Source organism: Notamacropus eugenii, chromosome 6 (assembly GCF_028372415.1).
Source record: "Notamacropus eugenii isolate mMacEug1 chromosome 6, mMacEug1.pri_v2, whole genome shotgun sequence".
NCBI classification, from domain to species: Eukaryota; Metazoa; Chordata; class Mammalia; order Diprotodontia; family Macropodidae; genus Notamacropus; species Notamacropus eugenii.
Window position 1 is genome coordinate 225,595,952 of NC_092877.1, and position 25,558 is coordinate 225,621,509.

Consider the following 25,558-nt stretch of genomic DNA (forward strand, 5'->3'; position numbering starts at 1 on the left):
CAACAAGTGAAGATGTCAAGGAATCATGTTCCCCTCATGGGAAACCAGTTTAGGTTAGAGAGGACATAACAACATACGGGATTAGATATGGGATATTGGTTTAGTTAGAATGTAATAAAGGTTTGAGAGTAAAATGAAAGAAGAAAAGTATGTTAGAAAGACTGTGGTGGCCTTAATAACCAGGCCATAGAGTAAGTATCTATTTTACCTCATCATAGATGATAGGGTATCACTGGGTTGCAGTGAATGTTTAACAATTCACTTTCAAAAAAAGAAAGTATGGCAGGACACGTTTGTAAGTTTTATCTGCATTATCAACATTTTTTCCATCACTTCCTTAAGTCAAGAAAACCAACAAAACAATAAAGTAGGTCCTGATTTGTATAGCTGCCAATATCTCAACTGTAAATGCTCAGAGTGAAGATTTAAGAACCAGCAGACCACTGAGTGCAGTAACGCTCTCATGTTTGTCCATTAGGAAGATGAGGAGTCCAGGAGAAAGAGGATGGCTGCAGAAAGTGATCAGACGAGATCCTGTCATTAGGAGATGGCTGGTCACTGATGGGGAAGCTCTGAGAACTTCAGCAGTTCTGAGCCTGGACTGGGGAGGAAAGTTGGGAGAAGTGGCTGCAGAGGGAGGAGAAGACCGAGTGTTGTGGACACGTGGAGGCTGGCCATTCAGAGCTGTCAGATGGAGGGGAAGGGACGGTGCATGGGGCTGACAGCACAAGGCATGGGGGACGGAAGAGGAGGCGAGGCTGGAGAAACGAGAGCTCCCTACAGCTCGGGGGCAGAGAAATAGTGGGTGACAGAGAATGTCGGAGGAGTGGGCGGACCTGATGAGCAAAGCGCTCTACAGGCTCCCGCGCTTACCCGGCGCCTAGGAACTCTCTTTTTTGCCTGCTCTTTCCTCTTCCCCGCCCCCCGCCCCTCCCTTCAGCCCAGCTCCCCAAGGTGGCTTCGCCCGCTCCTCTTCCTCCCAGAGAGTCTGTCCCCTCCCTCTCTCGTCTCCCCTAGGCCCGACTCCCTCTGCCATGACGTCACCGGCGTGTTCGCCAATGAGCCGTCCGGCGGCCCGGGACTGACAAGCCACGGCAGCCAATCAGAACGGGGAGGAGGCCGGACGGAGGCGGAGAGAGGGTGTGGGCGTGTGTGGATGCGTGTGTCCGCGCGCCGGCGGAGGGACTCGCGGCGGCAGCGCGCGGCGGGGGGCGGGGGGAGGGAGGGAAGCGGCGCGCGGGATGGCGACCGAGCGGCCCCTCCCCCCTCCCCAGCTGCGGGGCGCGGAGAGCGGCCGGGAGTTGTCGCACCCGGGAGGGAGATGCCGCCCTGGCTCCGGCTCGCTGCAGGTAACGCTCGGGGCGGCCCCCGGAGCTGGTGGCGGCGGCGGCTCCTCCGGGGAATGCGTGGAGGGGGAGGAGTTGGGGTGAAGGAGAGGAAGGACGGGGAGCCCCGCGCTCCTGCCCCGCAGGCCCCCCCCCCCCCCAGTCTGGGAGGGATGGAGGGGTCGAGGGCTGCGTCCTGCGGGGCTGCGGAGGGGCCTCGGGAAGGGCTCGGGGCGGGGGCACGGGCTCACCCATTCCGCGGGGCGCTGCGCCCTCGCCGCCCACCGGCGCCCCGGGGTGCGGGGCCCGAGCTCCGGGGAGCCTGGGCACGGCTTGGCGCAGAGGTCCCGCCGCGATAGCGCCCGAAGGCGCCCGGGGCTGAGCGGCGCAGGGGGCACGGGTCCCCGGGACAAAGGAAGAAGGCTCTGCCCGCCGCGCTCCGGCCCGGCTCCTCCGAGGGACAGGGACCCAGCTTTCCGCCCCATCCCGCCTCCCCCTTGGAGCCGGACAGCCCCGGAGAAGACCCGCCCCGTCCCGCCTCGTCCCCTCTCCCCCGACGGGCACGGCCACCTGCTTGTCCGGGGTCCTGGGCCATGCCCCCAAGCTGCTGCATTATCTGGAGCGGTTCAAGCCGAGAGCTGGCAGAATTCGGGATAGATAAAGCCCGGGTGCTTGGCCCATTGCCCATGGGTTAGGGTGTGCGGGAGGAAGCGGTGCAGAGCAGCCCCCGGCAGAAAACCCAAACAAACCCCAAACCATAAATACAAAGGAGCGCGCAGCCCACGGGGTGCCCCGAGCTCCCAGACCAGGGAGTTGTAGGTGTGGATTTGGACTTTCTGAAAAGGAGAGCAGGTGCTGCCACCATCCCGACGTCCAGCATTCCCTGCATGGCTCCAGTTGGGTTGCGGTGTAGTTGGTTTTTTGTTTTGCTTTTGTTTGCCTTTGTAATAAGAAGACAATGGAGAACTGTCCGTCTTGCCGTAAAAAATGTCAAAGTGAGTGGGGCTGTTCCGTTTCCCACTGACCTCGAGTGGATAGATGAGATGAACTACTCAATTTCTTGAAAAACGTGTACTAGTGGACTGACTAGTTCTCCCTTTCCATTTGCGCATCCCATTCTTATACCCGCAGCATTGCCTGCCTTGTCGCTGATGGAAGTGTAGTTAAATAATGCCAACCAACTGGCATGAGAAAATGGCCATAAACTATGAAGCTGGAAACTTTCTGGGAGAGTTGAGTTATGGGCAGCTGCTTCATTGTGAATAGTTAAATAATATAGTCCCGTACTGAGTGTGGCATTCCTCTTTTGATTAAATTTAAAACCGTGAGTTAGGAGAGAAAGAAATGTCTTCTCTTAATGTAGCTTTTTGTTCAGCACTGCTGGATGAAGGGAGGACAAGATAGAAATTTCCCTAGATTTGACAGAGCTGATGATCAAAATAACCCATACAAGAAGCCAGTTCTTCAAGATGCCCATTTGACCCAATTAATGAAGAGCCATAAATTAGCCTGGATCAGATCTTCTATTTACAGATGATAGAAGTCGGTGATTATATTAGAAGAATATTTTATTGAGTGATATTCTGTTTCAGCGGATAAATTTGATGACTCTCAAACACCAAAAGATCTTTTCACACCACAAACAGATTGCCCTTTGGTTAGAACAGTGATCAGTTTTTGCAGGGCCTTTCATTGTCTTTGAATGCACTTCAGTACGACCATTTCTGATGGCTCTTCCTCTGGCAGCTATTTACCAGCAGTCCATAATGCTGTTGGATTTGCACAATGGCTAACCCATTCCTCTTTCCCCTCAACCCTAGCACTACCCTATTTATAACAAATGACTTGCCTTCCTATTTCTCATGGAAGGTCAAAACTCCACTCCCCTTCAATTCCTATTAACTTCTCAGCAACGTCATCTGCTCTTTACTTTGGTTGCAGAAGAAGAGTTGTCCCTATTACTCATTAAAACACATTCTTCTATTTGTACCCTTAATCCCAGCAGACCTTCAGGACCTTGCCATGAATTCTGACCTGCCTTCAGAGTGTCAGACTTACATAGCTATAGGCTATCTCCTCCCACCCTTAAATTCAGTGTATCCCAAACTGATCTCATTGTCTTTCCCCTTAACCCTATTTTAAAGGTTTCTTTCTTATTTAACTGTTGCTATTTGTGGTACTACCACCATTCACTCAATCTTCTCATGGTCATAATCTGATCTACTCATTTTCTTACCTTGATATCTAATTAGTCATCTAATCCTGTCAATATTACCTCCGCAATATCTCTTGGATAAGGCCCTTCTCTCTTATCATTTCTATCACCTTTGCAGATGAAACATCTATGTGTTGAATCCCCCATTAGAATGTGAACTCTGAGAGTAAGGAATTATCTCACTTTTTTCTATGCATCTCTAGTATTTACTACACTGTTTTGAACATAATAAGTTTTTTTCGTTTATCTTTCATTAATACAGCTCCTCATTACTATCCACCCAGGCCGCCACAGTAGCCTCCTTATCTTTCTGCTTCCATTCCCTTCCTTCATGCTACTGCCAGGATAATCTTCTGTTTTCCTAATGTTACTCCTGCTCAAAAATCCTTAGTGACTCCCTTTTGCCTGCTAAGTGACAGTTCAAATTTGACATTCAGTGATCCAGAGCAGTGATGTCAAATTCAGATAGAAACATATCCTTCCTGGAGCATATCAACTTAGAAGACCACAAATTAACTCTCTCGGTGTTGTATTACATTTTCGTTTATTTTGTTAAACATTTCCTAATTTTAATCTGGTTCAGGCTGCACTGGATACTTTTACCCTTGAGTTTGGTACCTCTGATCTAGAGCCACCCTTTCTTAGCCTTATATCACATTAGTCCCCTTCTTGTGTAGACCATTCCAGCCATGTCTTTCTCCCTAGAATGAGCTCTTCACTTTTCCACCTCTATGAATTTACTTATGCTGTTATCCCTCTGCCTACATTTTGTATTCTCTGCAGCCTTCTTCCCAGCAGAATTCCTATCCGAATTTTAAAGACCAACTCAAATGCCAGGTTTTCCCTAACAACCCACCTCCCAGAAATCCCCAATCTACCTAGTCAGAAACAACTTTCCTTTGCAGAACTCAAAGAGCACTTTGTTTTGTAATTTTAATTAGTATGTAATGTTGTTTATCATAGTTATCTGTGGTTTATTCCCTCAATAGTCTGAAAGCTTCATGAGGGCATGGATAATAAATTATCTAAACTTTGTCTCCTCTAGCACAGTACATTGTGTAGAATAGGTACATTATAATGTTTGCCAAACTAAATTGCTTAAAGATACATTTTGTCTCTGATTCTGTATTTGTACCTTGTACATTAGGAACTGTTACAAATCTGCCACTTAAACCTATTGTATTTTTTCTTAAATTCTCATTCCAACTACAATCATATTCTTATCTCTTTCTCCTGATCCTTGTCTCTGGAATCAGAGAACCTGGGTTCAGATCCTACCTCAGACATTTCCTGCCTTTGCAACTTTGAGCATGTCACTTATCTTCCCTGGGCCTCAGCTTCCTTGTTTGTAAAATGAAGGGGTTGGACTAGATGACCTCTGAGGTCCTTCTAGCTGTTGGGGTGCTCAGGCCCCAGCCCTAAGATCATTCTTTGGAAGCCTCCTGATTTCTCAGTAGGCCACTGTCCTGTAAGAAAATTATCTTTTGTTGCAGAACACATTCTCTTATCAGAACAGAGCTATACCTAACCCAAAGATTTTTGTCCCTGGCTGGCACAGGGACTCTTGGCACCAGATCCCTATGGTCCATGCCTCTGACAACTCTCTCAGTGTTTGGTATACTTCCTACACTTTCCCATCCTTAGCTCCCAAAGATACCTGCACCCTTAGATTACCTAATTAGCATCACTGGCATTCCTTTCTCATGCCCCTTTTCTATATAAGTTCTAGATTTACCCCCATTAGGGTGCGAGTTCCCCCATGGGACTTTGTCCACATCTGTTGGCATTATAATAAACTGCCTCTTGACTAAAAGACTGCTTGAGTGTGTGAATTCATTCCAGGTGACTCTGTCTTGTCATTCTTGGAGTCCCAGCACCCCAAACCTACCGCAAACCTCTTCAGAGCTATTTTCCCCTGATCTAAGCACTTTTTAGATATTCCTTTAAATATTCCTTTTTCTTTCTGTGGCAAGTCTTCTTTTCATATTCTTGCATACTTTATTCTAACAGTTACTTCCTGCCTGGTCTCTATGCTTTCCTCACTATTCTATCCATTTTCCAAATCATTTTGTATGTAACTACTAAATAACTTTGCCTAATACTATTTATTCTATCATACTTTCCAATAATGACTTATAGGACACCTAATGTATAAAATGTAGCTCTCCATGGTCTAGGCTTGAATCAGTCTTGAATCTCTTTGCAGGGAGAATCTAAAACTGCTCTTTTTTTCCTCTCACCATCAGCATTCCTCTGTATTTATAGCAAAATGAGGTGATATATAGAAAGAAGCCAGGTAGTCCAGTGAATATTTTGGACTTGAAATCAGGAAGATTTGAGATAACCTCTCTCAGCCTCAGCTTCTTTACTTGTAAAATGGGGATAATAGTAGCAGCTAATTTATATGGTTGTTGTAAGGATCCAATGAAATATTCTGTGTTGTATTTTAATTTATTTTATTAAACATTTCCCAATTACATTTTAATCTGGTTCAGGTTTTATTGGGTACTTCTACCTTTGAGTTTGACACCTGTGATCTAGAGCCACCCTTTCTTTCTAGCCTATATCACATCATTCCCTGTTATATAGAGAACACTCCTGCCATGCTGTACACTTTCTCTTGGAATAAGCTTTGCACTCTCCCATCTTCATGCCTTTGCATGGCTCCCTACCCTTCTATTAACAATCCCCTCTGGCTGAGCTTAACATTCCTTACTATCTCATACATGGAGTATTTATTCCTACCTCCATGTTTTTGCATGTCATTTCTCTGCATAGAATATCTTTCTTCCTATTTAATTTAAGTCACATTCTCTCACCTTAAAAATGTAGCTCAAAAACATTTTCTTGGGATCTCTTTTATAATTGACTTCTGATGAGGTCTTTATTTTCTTGATATTTTATATTCATAGGCTTAGCAGTTTAGAACTAGGAGGGACTTTAGGGACCATCTAGCCCAATGCTGTCATTTTATAGGTGTAAGGAAACTAAATTTATAGTATATTAATATTTATTGATGTGTTGCTTTAGTTGTATATTTTTCTCCTCTGTTAGAGTGAGGTCTCTGAAAACAAAGATCATGTCCCTTCTTTTATGGTATCTGACCCCATCCTCCATCCCTGAACATGTCGTACAGTACTCTGCACTTCATAAACTAATTCATTGAGTTGCTAACTCACTGATTATATATGTTATCTCACTGGATCCCTGTAACAACCCTGTGACTTAGGTGCTATTATTATCCCCATTTTACAAATAAGGAAGCTGAGGCTGGGAAAGGTTAATTCAAATCTTCATGATTCCAAGTCCAACTTTATCCACTGGACTACCTAGCTTCTTTCTGTATATCATCTCATTTCATTCTCACAACTCTGTAAGATAGTGCTGTTATTTTCCACATTCCACAGATGAGCAAAATGAGGCTAAACAAGTGAGTTTCTTAAGGTCACATACCCAATATCTGAGGCACGATTGGAACCCACATAATCTTGATTCCAAATCAAGCACTCTATCCACCAAAGCACATAGCTTCATCCTCTCTCATGTTCTTAAGCCATATGTTGACCCTTTAACCATTAATTGTGGGAACCATCACAAAGGAACTGTATTTACATTTTTGTTTTGTGCATCTTTTAAAATGCCATTTCTAATAATAATGCTGTAGTTGTTGTGGCTTTAATTTGATTTGTTCTTCTGTGATGTAGTTTTATCATTTCGCTTTTTCTTCCTGATTTAGTTTGCTGCTTATAAGACTTCATCATTCCTTGGAAAATTAAAACAAGAACTAGGTATTTTAGCTTTCCCTTTGGAAGAACTCTTGGCCCACCTCTAGGCCTTTCCACACTATACATCCAAGATATATTTGACTGTTTAATGTATTTATATGTGTATATATACATATTGTTGTTGTTCAGTCATGTCTGACTCCTTGTGACCCCACGGATCATACTGTACATAGGGTTTTGTTAGCAAAGATACTGGAGTGGTTTGCTGTTTCCTTCTCCAGTAGATTAAGGCTAACAGAGATTAAATGACTTGTCCAGGGTCTTATAGCTACTAAGTGTCTGAGGCCAGATTTGAACTTGGGTCTTCTTGACTCCATGCCCAACACTCTATTGATTGAGCCACCTAGCTGCCTCTCTCCCTCTGCCTCTCTCTCCCTCTCACTGTACACACATAGACATAGATAGACATATAGACACAGGCATCTATACATACACACATGTATGTATACACACGTGTATATTTGTATGTGTATAGGTACATATATACACACATGATATGTATGTGGATAGATATGTGTGTATTTATGTATGTGTGTACAGTTAATCAGTACTTGTGATTTCGCTGTTGTGGAGAGTTTCATTGCAGAAACTCCCTCCGCAGATGTAAACAGTAAATCATCTGTGACTTAACCTCTTAGGGCACTAAGAAACTCCATAACTATCTTAGCTATATTACATACATTATCTCATCTGAACTGCACAACCACTCAGAGGTGGGTGCTATTATTATCCACATTTCATAGGGGAGGACTGAGGCTGGCAGAGGTTATGTAACTTGCCTACTAGTCCCAGCTAATTTGTGTTAGAGGCCAGCCTTGAGCCTAAGTCTTCCAGGCTAGCCCTCTGTTCACTACACCATACTACCACATGTGCACATTCTATTTTTTCATAAAAACTTATTTGTCACTTGTGTGTTCAAAGATTATGGTGATTATAACTTGTTTCTTATGATTCACTTTCAAATGCTTGTTGCCATCGTGTTAGTCATCCTTCAATTCTGACACCACATGTATTTATTTTGTATTAATTTGAGGAGTAACAACTTCTTGATCCTATGCCTTGAGAAATAAAGATGGATGTGTCCATGGTCTTCAGAAGTTAAGGACCAAAACATTCTGTATGAGAGAACATTTTCCTTGATCATAACATGATGTTGACATTTATTTAATAGTCCGTTAGATGCTGTAGCTAAAGTAACTATTTTCAGTTTTTCACTTAACTGGGAAATGGGGTATATTAGATTGAACACCAGTTGTGAAATTAGAAGACCTGATTTTCATGTCCTGGCTCTTGCACCTTATGCATTTGTGACAAGTACCTTGACTTTGAACCTCAGCTTTCTCATCTGTAAAATGGAATTTTTAGTAGTTATACCATCTAACAAACTGGCTAATTGTGACTAAAGTGCTTCATAAAGAATGAAATGCTATATAATTATTATTAGGACAGCTGGCATTTATTTAGAACTTTAAGTTCTAAGGTGCTTGGTAAATATCATCTTATTTGATCCTCACAACAAATCTATGAGGTAGGTAATATTATTGACCCAGTTTTACAGATGAGAAAACTGAGGCAGACAGGTTTCAGTGATTTGCCCAAGATCACACAGCTAGTAAGTAACTAAATCAGGATTGAACTCAGGTCTTCCTGACTTCAAATCTAACATTCTATCTACTATACCACATAAATGTGGACTGTTATTATTACAAGTTATATAATTGTTGGCCTCAGTTTTATTGTTCATTCATTTTTCATTTCTGACTCTTGACCCCGTTTGGGGTTTTCTTAGCAAAGATACTGGAGTGCTTTGCCATTTCTTCTCCAGCTCATTTTACAGATGAGGAAACTGAAGCAAATAGGGGTAAGTGACTTGCTCTGGGTCACACAGTAATTGTCTGCGGCCATTTCTGAACTCAGGAAGATGAGTCTTCCTGGCTCCAGGCCTGGCACACTTATCCACTGCATCACCTAGCTTAGCATGTTAACCTCAATACTTTGCTTTTTATTTCCATACTACAGTAATATAGTTTCAGAGCCTTCCTAGTGATTTTTTGAATCTAAGGTCAAAACTTAAATTTTAATTTTTCTAACATATTAAATAATGTATACACTGACTAATTATATGATCTTTTAATAGTGTAAGGAAGCATAACTTCAGTAAGTTGAAGTGCAATGCCATGGGCATGGAGAGTCTTGCACAGAATTTGTAACTGTGGTATGGATACTTGAGAGATGATTTACCCATTCATTGCAAGGGGTAAGAAGAGATAGTAGCTGGAGTATTGCCTGGCAGCTCTTAAGAGAGTGTGCACTACACCAGACTGAATGGTTCAGAGGATTGACAGTAAATGAAAAGCCAAGCCTTTCATCTCCAGGTTGTAAATCTAAACCTTTTCAGGCTGCTAGGAATTGAACGGTGTTACTATCAGATGATGAGTCTCCTCTCTTGTTTGATCTCCATTAATGAGCTCAGTAAAAAATAAATGTCTAGAGTAAAGCTGTCTTGTGTTGTTGGATCTTTGTTGACTCATTCTGTAGTTTGCAGAATTAGCATAGGAAATGAGGATTTAACAGATCTAAGCTATCTTCTCAAAATAAGCAGGGAGGTGCTGGTCCTCCTTCAGCTGCTCAGAGCTTATAGTAGAAAGACCTGAATGTGGGTCAAGTCCCTTTGTTGAGTGCAATCATTTCTGAAACTCTTATTCTACCGAACCATTCACAGCTTCTATGGAGCATCACATAGAAAAGAAAGAGAAGATGGTAAGCCATTCTTGCCCTTGATCTCATTGTGGATAAATCCAAAGACAGAACCTAAAAAAGAAATAAGGTATAGGTACAATTTGTATTGAGTTGATATTGATTTGGATTAAACTCTAAGGGAATATGAGGCATTTATGAGAGTTCTAAGATGCACTGTGGGAGATCATGGAATTGCAGACTTGACTTCAAGGTCATTTACTCTATCCTCTTACCTATTGCAGGATTCTGTTCTCCAATATAGCCCAGTGGAAAAAGAACTACAAAGAACTGGAATCTCTTAATTCTAGTCTCAGCTGTATATCTAACTAGATATGTGTCCTTAGACAAGTCACTTAAATTTTCTGGGACTTGGTTTCCTCATGTGTAAAAGGAGAGAGTTGACCTTGGTGATCTCCAGTATTCTGGCTCTAACAGTCCATGAATGCCTACTAGCTACTGCCAAAATACCTGTGGTTATAGGGAATGATCTGCCTCTTAGGTAGCCCTAGTCATTTCTTTTTCCCCTCTTAACTTTGAAACAAAATCTCTTTGTGGCATCTATTCACTGGTCCTTGTTCTGTCCTTTAGATCAAAAGCATCATCCACCCTGTCACTACAGCCTGTTGACTGTCATGTCTTCTCTTAGTTCTTTGTTACAGATTAAACATCACCAATATTTTATCTGTTTGGGTTTATAACATTGTTTTTAGACCCCATCACTATACTAATAAGTTTTTTCCCAGACCTACTCATTTGTCAGTCTGTCTTATATTGGTATTTTAAGCTCTTCTCAGCGTGGCTCTGACCAACCTTATGTTTTACTCCCCTTTATGCACTCTTCTAGTTTAGCCGAACTGACCTTTTCATTCTTCATACATGATACTCCATCTTCTTTGTTCATGTTTTTTTCCAAGCTGTTCTACATCTACCCCCCACCATGCTTGGCGTAGCCCATCTTCCCACCTTAGTCTCCTAGAATCCCCAGTTCCCTTCAAAGCTCAGATTAGGGGCCACTTCCTAAATTTGTCATTTCCTGATACCCCCTCCCCTTGCCCTGTAGGGCTAGTGCTTTTTACCTCTAAGGTTATCCTATTTTTATTTTGCATATATTTAAATGAATTCATGCTGTCTACCCCACATAATTAAGCTTCTTGAAGGCAAGTATTGTTTCATTTTTTTTGTCAGTGTTCCCAGTGCCTGGCTTAGTCCCTGGCACAATGTAGACATTTAGTAAATGCTTGTTGATTGCTTATCCTTTTCTTTCTATTCTCACTGCCCCCATTAGAGTCTAGGCTGTCATTACTGTATGCCCATAATAGCTTCCTAACTGACCTTCTTGTTTCCATTCTCTCTTTCAACTCTTTCTTCTTACTGTTGCCAAGTTAATCCCCTTGAAAGAAATGTCATCTCCCTTGCCCCAGAACTCACAGTGTTTTTCTCTAATTTATTAGAGTGAGTCTAAGCACTTCAGCATGGCATTCTAGGTCTTCCATCACTTTATCCCACCATACTAAGGCAAGCTTATTTCCTCCCTACTCTCCAAAACAAAATAAAAAAAACCTTTTTAACCTCAGTTGTATTGGTATCAGTCATAGACCTGAGTCCTACATCATTCTCGTTCTCTACCCCTGCTTTTGCTCACTTATTGTACGTTGAATACCTTTTTCTTTTCTCTGTACAAATTTAAATCTGATATTTCTTTTAAGACCTAACTCCAGTCCCACCAATCCTACCAAAGCTTCTTTGTGTACTCTATTCATAGTTTCAACATCTGAATTCCTCTAATACTTGAATAATGCTATTTATTTCAGGACTTACTAATCTTAAATTGGTATCTTTTTATATGTATATATCTTGTGTCCCTAATTGGGTTACAAGTTCCTTGATGATAGGAATGATGTACTCTACTTTTATCTTTAATTTTCAGTAGTGAATGCTGTATTTTATATCTATGTATGTGTGGAAGTGTATGTATTTCATATATGTGCATATTTATGCATACCCATATATATATATATATATATATATACATATATATATATATATATATATATACACACACACATAAACATACACACGCAGACACATATCTTCGTTCATTCAGTAGTTATTGAGTGTCTGCTATGTTGGATGTGGAACATCCTTTTTGGATGATCAGTATCCTTGTTTCTCAGTGCATGCTATTGTCCTCACCTTTTCTCTACCTATGAATCCTTCAAAGATTGAGTTTATAGCCTCCTTCCATGAAGCCTTGCCAGACCAATTCAACCTCTTCAATTGGGAATTAATCATACACTTACTTGCAACCTTTTTATATTGAGCTGTAATTTGTCTTCTCTGTTATTTAGCTTTTTGTGTGATTCTACCATCTATTCATTCATAATGGGGTTTGAATCTGTTTTGGTGGTAGGAGTACTCATACCATTACAATGATGGGTCCTTGAAGTATCACGATAGAGTTGAAAGAGTGCTGGATTTGGAGTCAGAATTTGGGTTCAAATTTCAGCTGTACTATTTACTATCCAGGTGACCTTGGAAAAAATCGCTTAACCTAGAATGTTTGACTTGATGACCCTTAAGTTCCTTCTATCTCTAAATAAAATTCTAAGAAATAAATAATTTTTATTTTTCTTGCTAAGAACAGAGATCATATCTTATAGTTTTTTTCTTACAAAGCTCTTAGCTCAATATTTTACAAATGTGGACCTTCAGATGGTTGGCTTAGAAGAGAGGTAGCTAGGTTGTTTTGAAACTAGTTAGAGAACTTTGTCATAATGCATCTGTTATTCTTTAACAGTTGATTAAAATTGTGAGTATTGAATTTTTTTGATTGGATCTTATATGATTTCTTGCCAATGTATTCACTATAAAAATACTCATAATATAGACATTTTGTATATTTACATTTTTTAAATATTTCTTTGTATGAACTTACTTAGCAGTAGCATTTCTTATCTGTTAAAATACCTCTTATGTGTCTTACAGATTTCTAATCAACATAATGCTGGAGCATCAACCTTGGAACCAACATTTTTCAAAATGGCTGAGGTGGATGTTAATTTGGATCATGTCATACCAACAACCATTATTCCCACTTACTGGGCAAAACTTCTAGTGGCATTTGTTTCATTTGTGTGCTTTGCCCACAGCTATGATGGAGACTTTGTCTTTGATGACTCAGAAGCCATCGTCAACAATAAGGTTTGTGTCTCATTGTTACCGTTCAACTGATGTTAACCAACAAATGAGGCCCCAGATGCAATACTCATTCTCAATTTGACATATTTTCTTTTTCTTTATAAAATGATATTTTTATTCTTTTCCAGTTATATGTAAAAATAATTTTTGACCTTCATTTAAAAAAAATTTTAGTTCCAAATCTCTCTCCCTCATCTCCCCCCTCCCTGAGACAGTAAGTAATTTGTTATAGGTTATACATGTTCAGTCATGCAAAACATTACCATATTAGTCTAATGTAGACCCAAAGGAAAAAAACTGAAAAAAATACAGAAAATGAAAAACAATGTGCTTCAATCTGTATTTAGACTCCATCAGTTCTTCCTCTGAAAGTGGATGGTATTTTTTATCATGAGTGCTTTGGAATTTTCTTGGATCATTGTATTACTGAGGATAGCTAAGTCCTTCAGAGCTGATCATCATACAGTGTTGTTGTTACTCTGTACAATGTTCTGGTTCTGCTCACTTCACTTTGCATCGGTTTGTATAAGTCTTTCTAGGTTTTTCTGAAATCAATCTGCTCATTTCTTATAGCACAATAATATTCTGTCACAATCCTATACCACAACTTGTTCAGCCATTCCCCAATTGATGGACATCCCTTCAGTTATCAGTTCTTTGCCACTACAAAAAGAGCTGCAGTAAATATTTTTGTACAAATAGGTCCTCCTCTTGCCCCATTTTTAAAAATCTCTTTGGGATATGGAACTAGTAGTGGTTTTGTTGGATCAAAGGGTATGCACAGTTTTATAGTCCTTGGGCATCATTCCAAATTGCCCTCCAGAATGGTTGGATCAGTTCGCACCTCCACCAGCAATTCATTAATGTCCCAATTTTCTCATATCCCCTCCAACATTTATTATTTTCTTTTTCTGTCATATTAGCTAATCTGATAAGTGTGGGGTGGAACCTCAGAGTTGTTTTAATTTTTATTTCTCTAGTCAATAATGATTTGGAGCATTTTTTCATATGACTATAGATAACTTTGATTTCTTCATCTAAAAACTGCCTGTTTATATCCTTTGACCATTTTATCAAGTGGAGAATCACTTTTATTGTAACTTTGACTACGTTCTCTACATATGTGAGAAATGAGGCCTTTATCAGAGATACTTGTGGCAAAATTTGTTTCCCACATTTTTGCTTTCATTCTAATCTTGATCACATTGGTTTTGTTTGTGCAAACCCTTTTTAATTTAATGTAATCAAAGTTGTCAGTTTGATATATTTTCAACTCTTATGGGAAATATTCTCTCCAGTGATTGAATTTTTTCCCCCATCAGTTTCTGAATTTCTTTTTGATTGTGCATAAAAATGTAAGAACACAAAGTGTGATACTCCTTCCACTTTTGCTGGAGTTATTGGATCATAGGATTAAATCCAGAAGAGACCTTATGTTGTATCATCAAGTTGGTCTTTGTGGGGGGGCAAGGGGCAGGTTCCCTGCAGAAAAAAAAATCTAGCTTTCCTCTTTGGGTCATGGAATCATAGATTCAGAGCTGCCCCTAGAGATCACCAAGTCATCATCCTTAGACCTTTACAGCCTGCTACTTTCCAAATTTCCTTATTTGTTCCAGTGGAAAAATTTGGGGGAAAAAAGAGTTGTGGGGAAAATGGTGACCTCCCTGAAATATTAGAATAGTTGACATCTGTAAGAGGAGAATTAAGCTTGTCCTACTTTGCATCAGGAGTGGAACTAAAAGCAAGCTTTTGGATGCCACAGAGACAGATTCAAAGCCTATTGAAGGCAGGGAGGGGAGCTCCCAGCAGTGACAGTCATCCAAGTGTGAAAGATCATCTTGGGGCTATGAACTTCCTGTAAACAGAAGGTGATAAGTAGGGGCTGGATGGATAAGTGGATGGTGAGTAGAGAGACACATAGACAACATAGGACTGGGTTAGCCAGGTGAGCTCTTGGGTTTCTAGGACATTACTTCTGGTCTCCGCAGCTGCTGGTCAGGTGTGGCAGCAACTCAGGTGCTTCCCTTTAGGTGAAGAGTGATGTGACAGTGGGAAAAACTGGAAGCACGGCCATGTGGCTCTTACTGTCGTTGATAACAGGACATTCTGTGCTGACTGCTGCCAGTGGGAATGTAGTGAGCCATGTCTATTTACTATATGACTTCCACACGTTCTGTATCTGGAGAATCCAGTTGGCTGCATGTGTACAGTCCTCATCAGTTTTATTTGTCAGCAGGTGCTGGGCATGAGATGGATTTCCTCACCTGCCAGTGAGAATCAGGAAAAGGGAAAATGTTAAAAAAAATGGAATAGAATAAATTAAAAGGAGATAGAAAAGCCAAATAGAAATAATAGAGATTGACTTTGAACACAGTTAGAAAAGAATACCTGCACTTAAAATCCAGTCTCTTTTGAACATCAATAAATTTTGCTTGTGGCTACATTATTTCTGTTAAATCCAGCTGTACTCAGAAGAGTATTTGTGTCTTAAACTGACAAGGTAAACCTTAAGAAACACTCTCACCTACCTTTGCTATGAAAGCCTACATGCATTTGTGGCATTCCCTTGAAAAACTTAATGAATTTTATTAAAAACCCAAGGTGAGGAATTCTTTGAAGTAGGAAATAAATGTCAATTTTATATTCCTGAAATGTTTCACAAGTTGCTATATCTCTTCTTGAAAACAGTGGTGAAAACAAAGTAAATTGTGGATGCTGCAGCATTTAGTGGTTTAGAAAGAAATAATATGTAGTTTTTTTTCCTTTCTTTCTTCGGAGTGTGAGTAGAGATAACAGACTACACCATTGTTGATGTTTGTTTTTGGTACAATTTGTCCAATTGTAATTTTCCTCTAATTCATTCAGCAGTTACTGACAGATGTTATTGCTTCAGTTTATTTAAAAAAAGAAGTGAGGAGGAAAAATTAAGATTGTGGCTGCAGGCAAATACATCAAATTAAATCAGTTGTTTAAATAACCTCACTCTTATTCACATATAATGCTTTTTTGCAAACTAGGAGAGAGTTGATTATCAAATGTTATTTTTAATTCTGTTCTTTCTTTTGGATGGATTTTGGTGATTAGGCCTACCTCATAAAAAATATTAACTAAGTGCCAGGGTAGAAAAAATACTGGCCAAGAGACAGAAAAAAAAGGCAAAATGTTCCTTGGCTTTATTAAACTAGGTATTTTCAGTTCTTTTTCTTGTGAGATGCAGCAGGTGAAGTTGTTTTGTATATCTACTGAGCATTGTTTTGCCAGGGTTTTTTAGGGCACCACACTGTGCCCCTTTTGTTAACTTGCTAGCCCCCCTTTCTTCCTTGTTTAATGAAAGGTACCCTGTTCATTGGCACAAAGCCTACCCTAATGTGAAACAGGCTGTTACTGGATTTTATTGGTGTTAAGGACTGTGTTCCAGATGCTTCCTTAAAGTGTTGAGCTGGTTTTTTTCTTGTTCACTAGGATGCTTTTCCTCGAGACAGTTGAGTTAGCAGGAATCTCAGGCATAATACATCTTTTACATAAATCATTATGAAGAAAAATTGACCTTTCTTCAAGTATTGCACCCTGCTGCGTATAGACTGCAGCTAATCAAATATTTAGAGATTCGTAGGTATTCATTTTCTTTTTAGATAGGAGAAGTAGACTATGTAGAATCTTTTCTCAACTACATACCCCCATATTTGATGACTAAAGTAAAGTAGACCACTGAGTTTTGTTTTCAGGTAAATCCACATTAGTGTATAGATTATGTATCCTTAAAAACAATTTCTGACCAACTTTAATGTAAGCCAGTTTATCATGCTTATAAGGGCCCTGGAGCAATTGTTCTTGGTGGCACTGAAATTGAGTCACCAAAGATAGTATTAAATAATCAGCTCTAGCTTTAAATACTTTTCTTATTGAAGATTCCCTCCCTTTAACATAGCAAACAAGCAGTTACCAAGTGTTTATTAAGTATGTGTGTACCCGCAAAGGAATTCGTACTAATTTTCCTCTGTTAAAAAAAAAAAAATCCCTGATTGACATTTCTTCAGATTTAGCATTTTGTTTTACATTTAAAATTATACAGGAACTTGAGGTTTTCTTTGTTACTGTTAAGAGGAATCTAGGTGGTCCAGTGGGTAGAGTGCTGACCTTGGAATTCACTTGGAAGAAAACTCCTGGGCAAGTCGTTTAGCTTCTCTCATGCTGACTTCCTTCATCTGTAAGATGAGAATAAGAACAGCACCTACCTCACAGGGTTGTGGTGAAAATGACGCCAGATAATATATGTAAAGTGCCTGGGAAATCTTAAACTGCTATCTAAATACTAGCTGCTGTTATCATCATCATCATCATCATCATTAGCTGATTTATAAAGTGATTACACTTTAGAATTTTTGAACTTCAGGTTATTTGAAAGAATTCTCATTACACACACACACACATATAAGATATATTTGTAATACAAATGCTTACATGCTTAGGAAACTTTAAAGTATTGTGTGATTTGGGGCTATTAATGAATGAAATACAGGTTTGTGATTTTTAAAACAATTTCTACAACTTCTGTGGATGAGCTTCCCCCCCCATAATTGGTTCTGCTGAACAATCAGTAATGAAGAAACTTTAAAGAAAACATGTTGTCCTCGAGAAGTAGTTTACTCACATAGAAAATTGCAATCATTTTAATGAAATGTTTTTAGTAAATGGACCTTAGATTATTATGTATGTGATTTAAATAAATTGCATTATTAATTGAATAGAAAACAAGGTAATAAGAGCTGTGACTCAGTCGTGGAGCACCAAGTTTTTTGCATACTTCCTTTCCTGTGTCAGAGTACTTATTTCATTAATGGGCCTGCTCGCTAGAGAGCTGTCCTTTGTAGCAGAATTTCTGAATGAGAGCATTTCTTTGTCGTGAAAAAAAAAGAAGGAAAAAATAAAGTTCTACTCAGGTTAAAGTCCTCAGAAAGCAACGTTATTTTCTTTCTGTCTAGAAAGCAAAGATTTTATTTGATATAGGAATATCTCCAACACTTTGTCATATGTTTCATGTCTTTTTGGTCATGCATACTTGTCAATCTATATATAATACTTTCTGTGTCTTTTTTTACTCGTACCTTCCTGAGAACTAAAACGTTGTAGTGCCTCAACATTTTTGTTAACATAAGATAGATAGCAGCATATATTATTCTCACTTGACAGATTCAGAAACTAAGGCACAGAAAGTTTAAGTAATTTGACTAAACTATCTAATAGGAGATCTGTGCTCTGGAGCAGTTGACTATAGTTCTCCTAATTCCACACTAAATTCTTTGCATTGCATTATTCTTCTATTTCATTTGTATTCTGATTAATCCATTCAGTTTATCTAGGCCTTTTCTTTGGTTTTTATATTTTTACATCAAGAGTATAGTTCATCATCTTATGCTTCTTAAAAATGTCATAATGTGGGGCAGAGCCAAGAAGCTCTCCCCTCAAACACTCAAAAAAACCTGTAAAAAATGACTCTAAACAAATTCCTTAACAGCTGAAGCCACAAAATGACAGACTGAAGCAAATTTCCAACCCAAGACAATCTGGAAGGTTGATGGGAAGGGTCTCTCATACCAGGGTGAGAGCAGAGTGCAGTTCAGCGTGGGCCATGCCAGTGCAGACAGAGCAAGAACAGGCCTTAGGGGACTGAATCGCTGGTGGCTGCGAATTTCAGACTTTTCAACCCACAAATGCTAAAGATAGCTTCAAAGGTCAGTGGGAAGGAACTCTCACCTGGCTGAGAGGGAAGCATGTTCCAGCCCTAGCCCTGGCTCTGGCCCCAGTGCTGCAGCAGCCACTGTTAAAATGGGAGCTGTTTCTGGAGCCCTCCACTTAATAAGGCTCAAAAGTCAAGTAATTGACTGGAAAAATAAGCAAACAGGGGAAAAAGAAACAGATTCTTACTGTCTCGGTGAAGAGGTATTTTCTTATGTCATTGGCAATGAGGAAGATCAAAACGTACAACCAGAAGAAGACAACAAAGCCAAAGCTTCTGCATCCAAAACCTCTAAGAAAAATATAAATTGCTTTCAGGCCATGGAAGAGCTCAAAAAGGATTTTGAAAATTAAGTAAGAGAAGTAGAGGAAAAATTGGGAAGAGAAATGAGATTAATGCAAGAAAATCCTGAAAAACAAGTCAACAGCCTGCTAAAGGAAACCCAAAAAATGCTGAAGAAAATAACTGCTTTAAAATTAGACTAACCCAAATGGCAAAAAAGGTCCAAAGAGCCAGTGAGGAGATGAATGCAATAAAAAGCAGAATGGGCCAAATAGAAAAAAAAAAAAAAGAGGTCCAAAAGCTCACTGAAAAAATAATTCTTTAAAAATTAGAATAGAGCAAATGGAAGCTAATGACTTTATGAGAAATCAAGAAATTACAAAACAAACCAAACAAATGAAAAAATAGAAGACATTGTGAAGTATCTCATTGGAAAAACAACTGACCTGGAAAATGGATCCAAGAGAGATAATTTGAAAATTATTGGACTCCCTGAAAGCCATGACCAAATAAAGAGCCTAGACATCATCTTTTAAGAAATTATCAAGGAAAACTGCCTTGATATTTTAGAACCAGAGGGTAGAAATAGAAATGGAAAGAATCCACCAATCACCTCCTGAAAGAGATCCCAGAAGGAAAATACCTAGGAATGTTGTAGCCAAATTGCAGAGAAAATATTACGAGCAGCCAGAAAGAAACAATTCAAATATTGTGGAAACACAATCAGGATAACACAGGACTTAGCAGATGCTACACTAAGGGATCAAAGGGCTTGGAATATGATATTCCAGAGGTTAAAGGAGATAGGATTAAAACCAAGAATCACCTACCCAATGAAACTAATACTTCAAGGGAAAAAAATGGAAATTTAATGAAATAGAGAATTTTCAAGTATTCTTGTTGAAAAGACCAGAGCTGAATAGAAAATTTGACTTTCAAATACAAGAATCAAGAGAAGCATGAAAAGGTAAACAGGAAAGAGAAACCATAAGAGACTTACTAAAGTTGAACTGTTTACATTTCTACATGGAAAGATGATGTTTATAATTCATGAGACCTTTCTCAGTATTAGGATAGTTAAAAGGAACATATACATATATGTATGTATATATATATATACATATATATGCTTGTGTATGTATATGTATGTGTGTATATATGTGTGTGTATGTATATATAGGTATGTACAAAGAGAGAGAGGGGGCACAGGGTGAGTTGAATATGAAGGATGATATCTAAAAAAGAAAATTAAGAGTTGAGAGGAATGCACTAGGAGAAAGACAAAGGGAGAGGCAGAATGTAGTAGATCATCTCACATAAAAGAATCAAGAAAAAGCTTTTACAGTGGAGAGGAAGAAGGGGAATGTGAGAGGGAATAAGTGAGCCTTCCTTTCATCAGATATGGCTTCAGGAGGAAATAATATACATACTCTGTTGGGTATGGAAGTTTATCTTACCTACAGGAAAGCAGGGGTGAAGGGGATAAGAGAGAGGGGATAGTAGAAGGGATGGCAGATTGGGGGAAGGGGTAATCAGAAGCAAACACTTTGGTAGAGGGATAGGTCAAAGGAAAGAATTGAATATATGGAGGGTAGGACAAGATAGTCTTTCACAACATCATTGTTATGGAGGTGTTTTATATGACCACACATGTGTAACCTTTTTTGAATTGTTTGCCTTCTCAATGAGGGTGGGGAAGGGGAAGGAAGAGAATGTGGAACTCAAAGCTTTAAAAATGAATGTTAGAGGTTGTTTTTACATGCAACTAAGAAATAAGATATATAGGCAATGGGGTATAGAAATCTATCTTGCCTTACAGGAAAATAGAGGGGAAGAGGATAAGGGATGGGGGGATGATAGAAGGAAGGGCAAATTGGAAGAAAGGGCAATCAGAATACACGCTGTCCTGGGATGGAAGTGGGGGGGGGGGGGTTGAAATTCAAAATTTTGTGGAAGTAAATGTTGCAAACTGAAAATAAATAAATTTATATGAAAATGAAATTTTAAAAAAAGTGTCATTGTGATTTTTATGGGGAGAGTTAGTTTACTTAATTAAGTGATTACTATTCATTGCTTAGATTATTAGGACAGTACATTGAGATAGAGCACTGAATATGGTGATAAATAGCCTGGGTTTGAATCCTGCATCTGCCAGGATGTATGGCTTGAACAAGTCACTGAGTCTCCTTGGGTCTCACTTTCATCATCTATAAAATGTGGGGTTTGAAGATGATCCCTACTCTCTACTCAGCTTCAAATCCCGTGATCCTATCCTGAAGGATCTGTGTATTTAATTCTGATTCTTTTTCCAGAGTAAATTCTTAGTTGTTATATTTAGTGATGTGATCAATAACTTATAATTAAGTAATCTTTCCCATGGGGATTCATTAATTTTTCATCACTAGTTTGCCTCTCTTGCCTAATGTGGTTTCCCTGCTCTGGGAATAGAAAAGCAGCAGATTGTTTTCTTTGTACTTAATATAAAATACATGGACAGAAAAGCTGGCTACATTTTTTTACAAGCTTTCAGAAGTGCTAAGTTTCTGTCCTAACACATCACATTTTCCAGATGCTGTGTAATGAGAAGAATGCAGCAGATCCTTACTTATTTCCTTTGAGGATGGAATAAAAAAATATGATGGGTCAGATTCTGATTCCCTTTTCTGTATCTTTTGCTGTATTCAGTATTCCCTCTGAAGTCTATTAAGTATTCTCTGCACAAAGGGAACATGTCAGGTATGAAGCAGCATTAGTGGTTAATTATTGTAATGTCTTATGGTTACTGAGTGGCATATTGCAAAATGAATTAGGCTTCTTTTCTTTTTAATGTTTTATTGATGCTTTTTTTGAAACATCACTTACCTCCCAGTAACCTTCCTCTCCCGTAGAATCTTCAAGCAAGCAGATAGACAAAACTAACACAGCAGCCATCCCTGAAATTGTATGTGATTGTTGCATTTGTAACCTACTGACTCTGTCAAGAGCAGGGAAATATATTTCCCCATCAGCTGTTTGAAATTAAGACTGATTAACATTGAATTAATAGGAATTCTGAGATGTTGCAGTGTTCCCACCCTTTACTAGGTGATCATGGTTTTATTCTATTGATTGTGCTTTATTTTCTCTATGTTCATTCATATGACTCCCCAAATTTCTTTGAATTCTTAATATTTGTCATTTCTTAAAGTTCTATAATATTACAATAGATAAATCAAAATTTGTTTAGCCATGCCTCAGTTTGTGGTTATGTCAATTAACATATCTACCATGAAAAGAGCCAGTATGGACATTAATCACTTTCCTAAAGTGGCTTATTTTCAAAAGTGTATGCTGGTTTTGGCTATTGATAACACCGCTGTTAAATCTGTTAACAAGTATTTGCAGGTATATGTTGACTGAGCTATTACTCTTTATGTGGTAACTGCCTTGGGTACGCCAACCTTATCTTCCTTTCACTAGACAAATCTGGAACATTCTGTGATATGTGATATGTGTGGGGATTTTTTTTTTTTATTTTTTATAGGACCTCCGAGCAGAAACTCCACTTGGTGACCTTTGGCATCATGACTTCTGGGGTAGTAAACTCAGCAGCAACACTAGTCACAAGTCTTATAGGCCACTCACTGTCCTAACTTTCAGGTAAGCCATGCTGAAACTCACAGTGCTGCTTGGTTATTGCAAGTTTCCTTTCATGCTATAAGATAATTTATGTGATATTTTTCACATAATAAATATTTTTTTAATTGTTGTGTTCATCCTTTGTTCTTGAAGAGGACCATGACATCAGAGAAATGAGGACATAACTTGCACTTGACTTTGTTTTGAGTGAGGGAGAGCTGTGCAAGGTCACCAGCCTCACTTTCTCCTCCTGAGCCACCTGGGTCCAGTGACCAGATATTCATCAGGATGATTGGAGATGGCCCAGGATGCAATGGGAGACCTTGACCTTTTAGGCTAAGACTTTTCCAGGTACTCACTTAGAGTGAGGTAATGCACATTCAGTAATAGACATCTTTAAAAAGTAGTCAGGGGGATGACCCCCTTTAATTAGAAAAAAAAATAGATAAATCACACCAGGAGGGGCAGGAGCCTCAGGGTTATTTTTTCAAAGAGAAATATTTTTAAATAGTGGTTAAATGAATGAATGCTGATTCATGTCTGATTTCAATGTAATGATAAACTAATTGGAGTATTGCTTTCTCTGTTGAGAGAACATTAACATATTAACAGAGTTCTGGAGCAGCTGTTTTTTTAGATATTTGGAACACACAGCATTTGGCCTGCAGGTCATAAAACCATCATTAGTACAGGTAGTTAGAAAGTCTTTGAATCAGCATTCTATTCACAGTTCTACATGATAAGAAGTCTAAATATGCTAGCAGTAAAAAAAAAAAAAATACAATATTCTCCCACCAAACAAACAAACCTATGATGAAGCATCGTTGTTGTTGTTCAGTTGTGTGCAATTCTTTGTGACCCCATGGACCATAGCACACCAGTACTGGCCATGGGGTTTTCTTGGTAAAGATACTGGAGTGGTTAGTCATTTCCTTCTCCAGTGGATTAAGGCAAACAGAAGGTAAGTGACTTGCCCAGGGTTACACTGCTAATAAGTGTCTGAGACTGGATTTGAACTCAGGCCTTCCTGACTCTAGGCCCAGTACTCTTTCTACTGAGCCATGTAGCTGCCTCACTGACAAAGTATAAGCAACTATTATTTTCAGTACAATAAGATTAACACAGAAGTTGCTCGAAATTTTCAGTGCATCTGTGTGAGTTTATAGATCATTTGTTACTTATTAGACAAACATAAAACTAAAGTTTTAAGTAACTGAAAATTAATGATCAATTGGAAATTAAAATCTTAGGAAAATATGAGTCATTTGGAAGAACAATTCAATTTACCAAAAAAAAAACAAACCCAAAACAGTTTGTATACTTGGGGACACACAGTTTATGCAAGCTCATGTACACACACATCCAGAATGCCAGTATTTCTTCGCTCCAGATGTTTATAATTAGTATTTCATAACTGGTATATTCCCTTGGTTAAATCTTCAATTTAATTTGCCCAGTATCATCTTTATATTTTAACCTGCTCTCTTAAAACATCGAGTTTTCTGTCCTTTCCGTGTCCTTTCCTGCTTTTGCTTTCCTTTATACACACCCTTTCTTTCCATTCCTCCTGTGCCGCTCATTATGTTCACACTTTATTTGTTCTTTGAATTGACAGGTGTATTCTTTCTTAAAGTATTTTATCCCCAAATTCACAAAATATTTCTTCTTACTTTTTGATATTTTTACTTGCAACCATTTTCACTTGAATTGTTTTGGCATCTTTGTACACATGCTTTCTTGAATCTAACCTAAGCATCCTTTGTTTGCTGTAGGATTAACTACTATTTATCTGGAGGTTTCTATCCAGTGAGTTTTCATATCGTCAACATCCTCCTGCATTGTAGCATTTCTGTCCTCATGGTTGATGTCTTCTCAATATTATTTGGTGGTCTACAATATAACAGTAAAGGAAGGAGATTAAACCTGGCTCCCAAATCATCACTTTTAGCTGCATTATTTTTTGCCGTACATCCTGTGCATACAGAGTGTGTAAGTACTTACCTGTTGCATGTGCTTTCATAAAAAAAGTTAAAAGAGCTCAACTATTTACATATTTCTGTCCACCTTACTAAAATGATCATTCTGTGGTTTTAAAATTATGGGTAGTGTGCATTTCTCCTGCCAAATGTGAAACAATCAGGAAATGTATCTAATAAGTATTTAGAACCTCTTGCTAGCAAATAAATGAAAAGTAACCTTAAAAAGTAAGAACTGCAAAGCATTGTTAATACTCTCTGCTTAGCTAATTTAGTAACACCAATTGTGGTGATGTGAGTTTCAGTATTCAATAATGTGGAGTTCATGTACATGATGCCTTATGGATAAAAATAGCTTTTAATAGAATTTTTTTGCTACTCAAAACAACCCTTTATGATAGTATTATTATACCATATCATATAATATTGCAATAGTGTTAGCATTATTGCCCCCGTTTTACAGATGAGGAAACTAAAGATCTATAAAATTAAATTGTTTGCATAAGGTCACATAGTTGTACAAGACAGCTTGATGAGTCAGTGGATACAATTCCGGGCCTGGAATCAGAAAGATCTTAGTTCGTATTTGACCTCACTACCTCTATGACACTGGGAAAGTCACTTAATCTGTTTACCTCAGTTTCCTCATCTGCACAAATTGAGCTGGAGAAGTTAATGGCAAA

The 25,558-nt window shown here is 38.9% G+C and overlaps 1 protein-coding gene across 3 annotated transcripts in view; it reads left to right on the forward strand.

Moving 5' to 3' along the window:
• The first annotated feature begins 1,166 nt into the window (after nucleotides 1-1,166).
• The window catches only part of TMTC4 (transmembrane O-mannosyltransferase targeting cadherins 4), a 93,957-nt gene continuing 69,565 nt past the window's right edge, over nucleotides 1,167-25,558 (forward strand). Inside the window, exons 1-4 of one of the 3 annotated variants that reach the window (XM_072622035.1) lie at nucleotides 1,167-1,349; nucleotides 13,050-13,265; nucleotides 22,805-22,920; nucleotides 24,672-24,888. In XM_072622035.1, coding sequence (XP_072478136.1) covers nucleotides 1,242-1,349; nucleotides 13,050-13,265; nucleotides 22,805-22,920; nucleotides 24,672-24,888 — 657 coding nt within the window. In that variant the 5' untranslated portion in view covers nucleotides 1,167-1,241. The remainder of the gene's footprint in view (nucleotides 1,350-13,049; nucleotides 13,266-22,804; nucleotides 22,921-24,671; nucleotides 24,889-25,558) is intronic. The other 2 variants (XM_072622034.1, XM_072622033.1) reach the window with 2 other exon arrangements.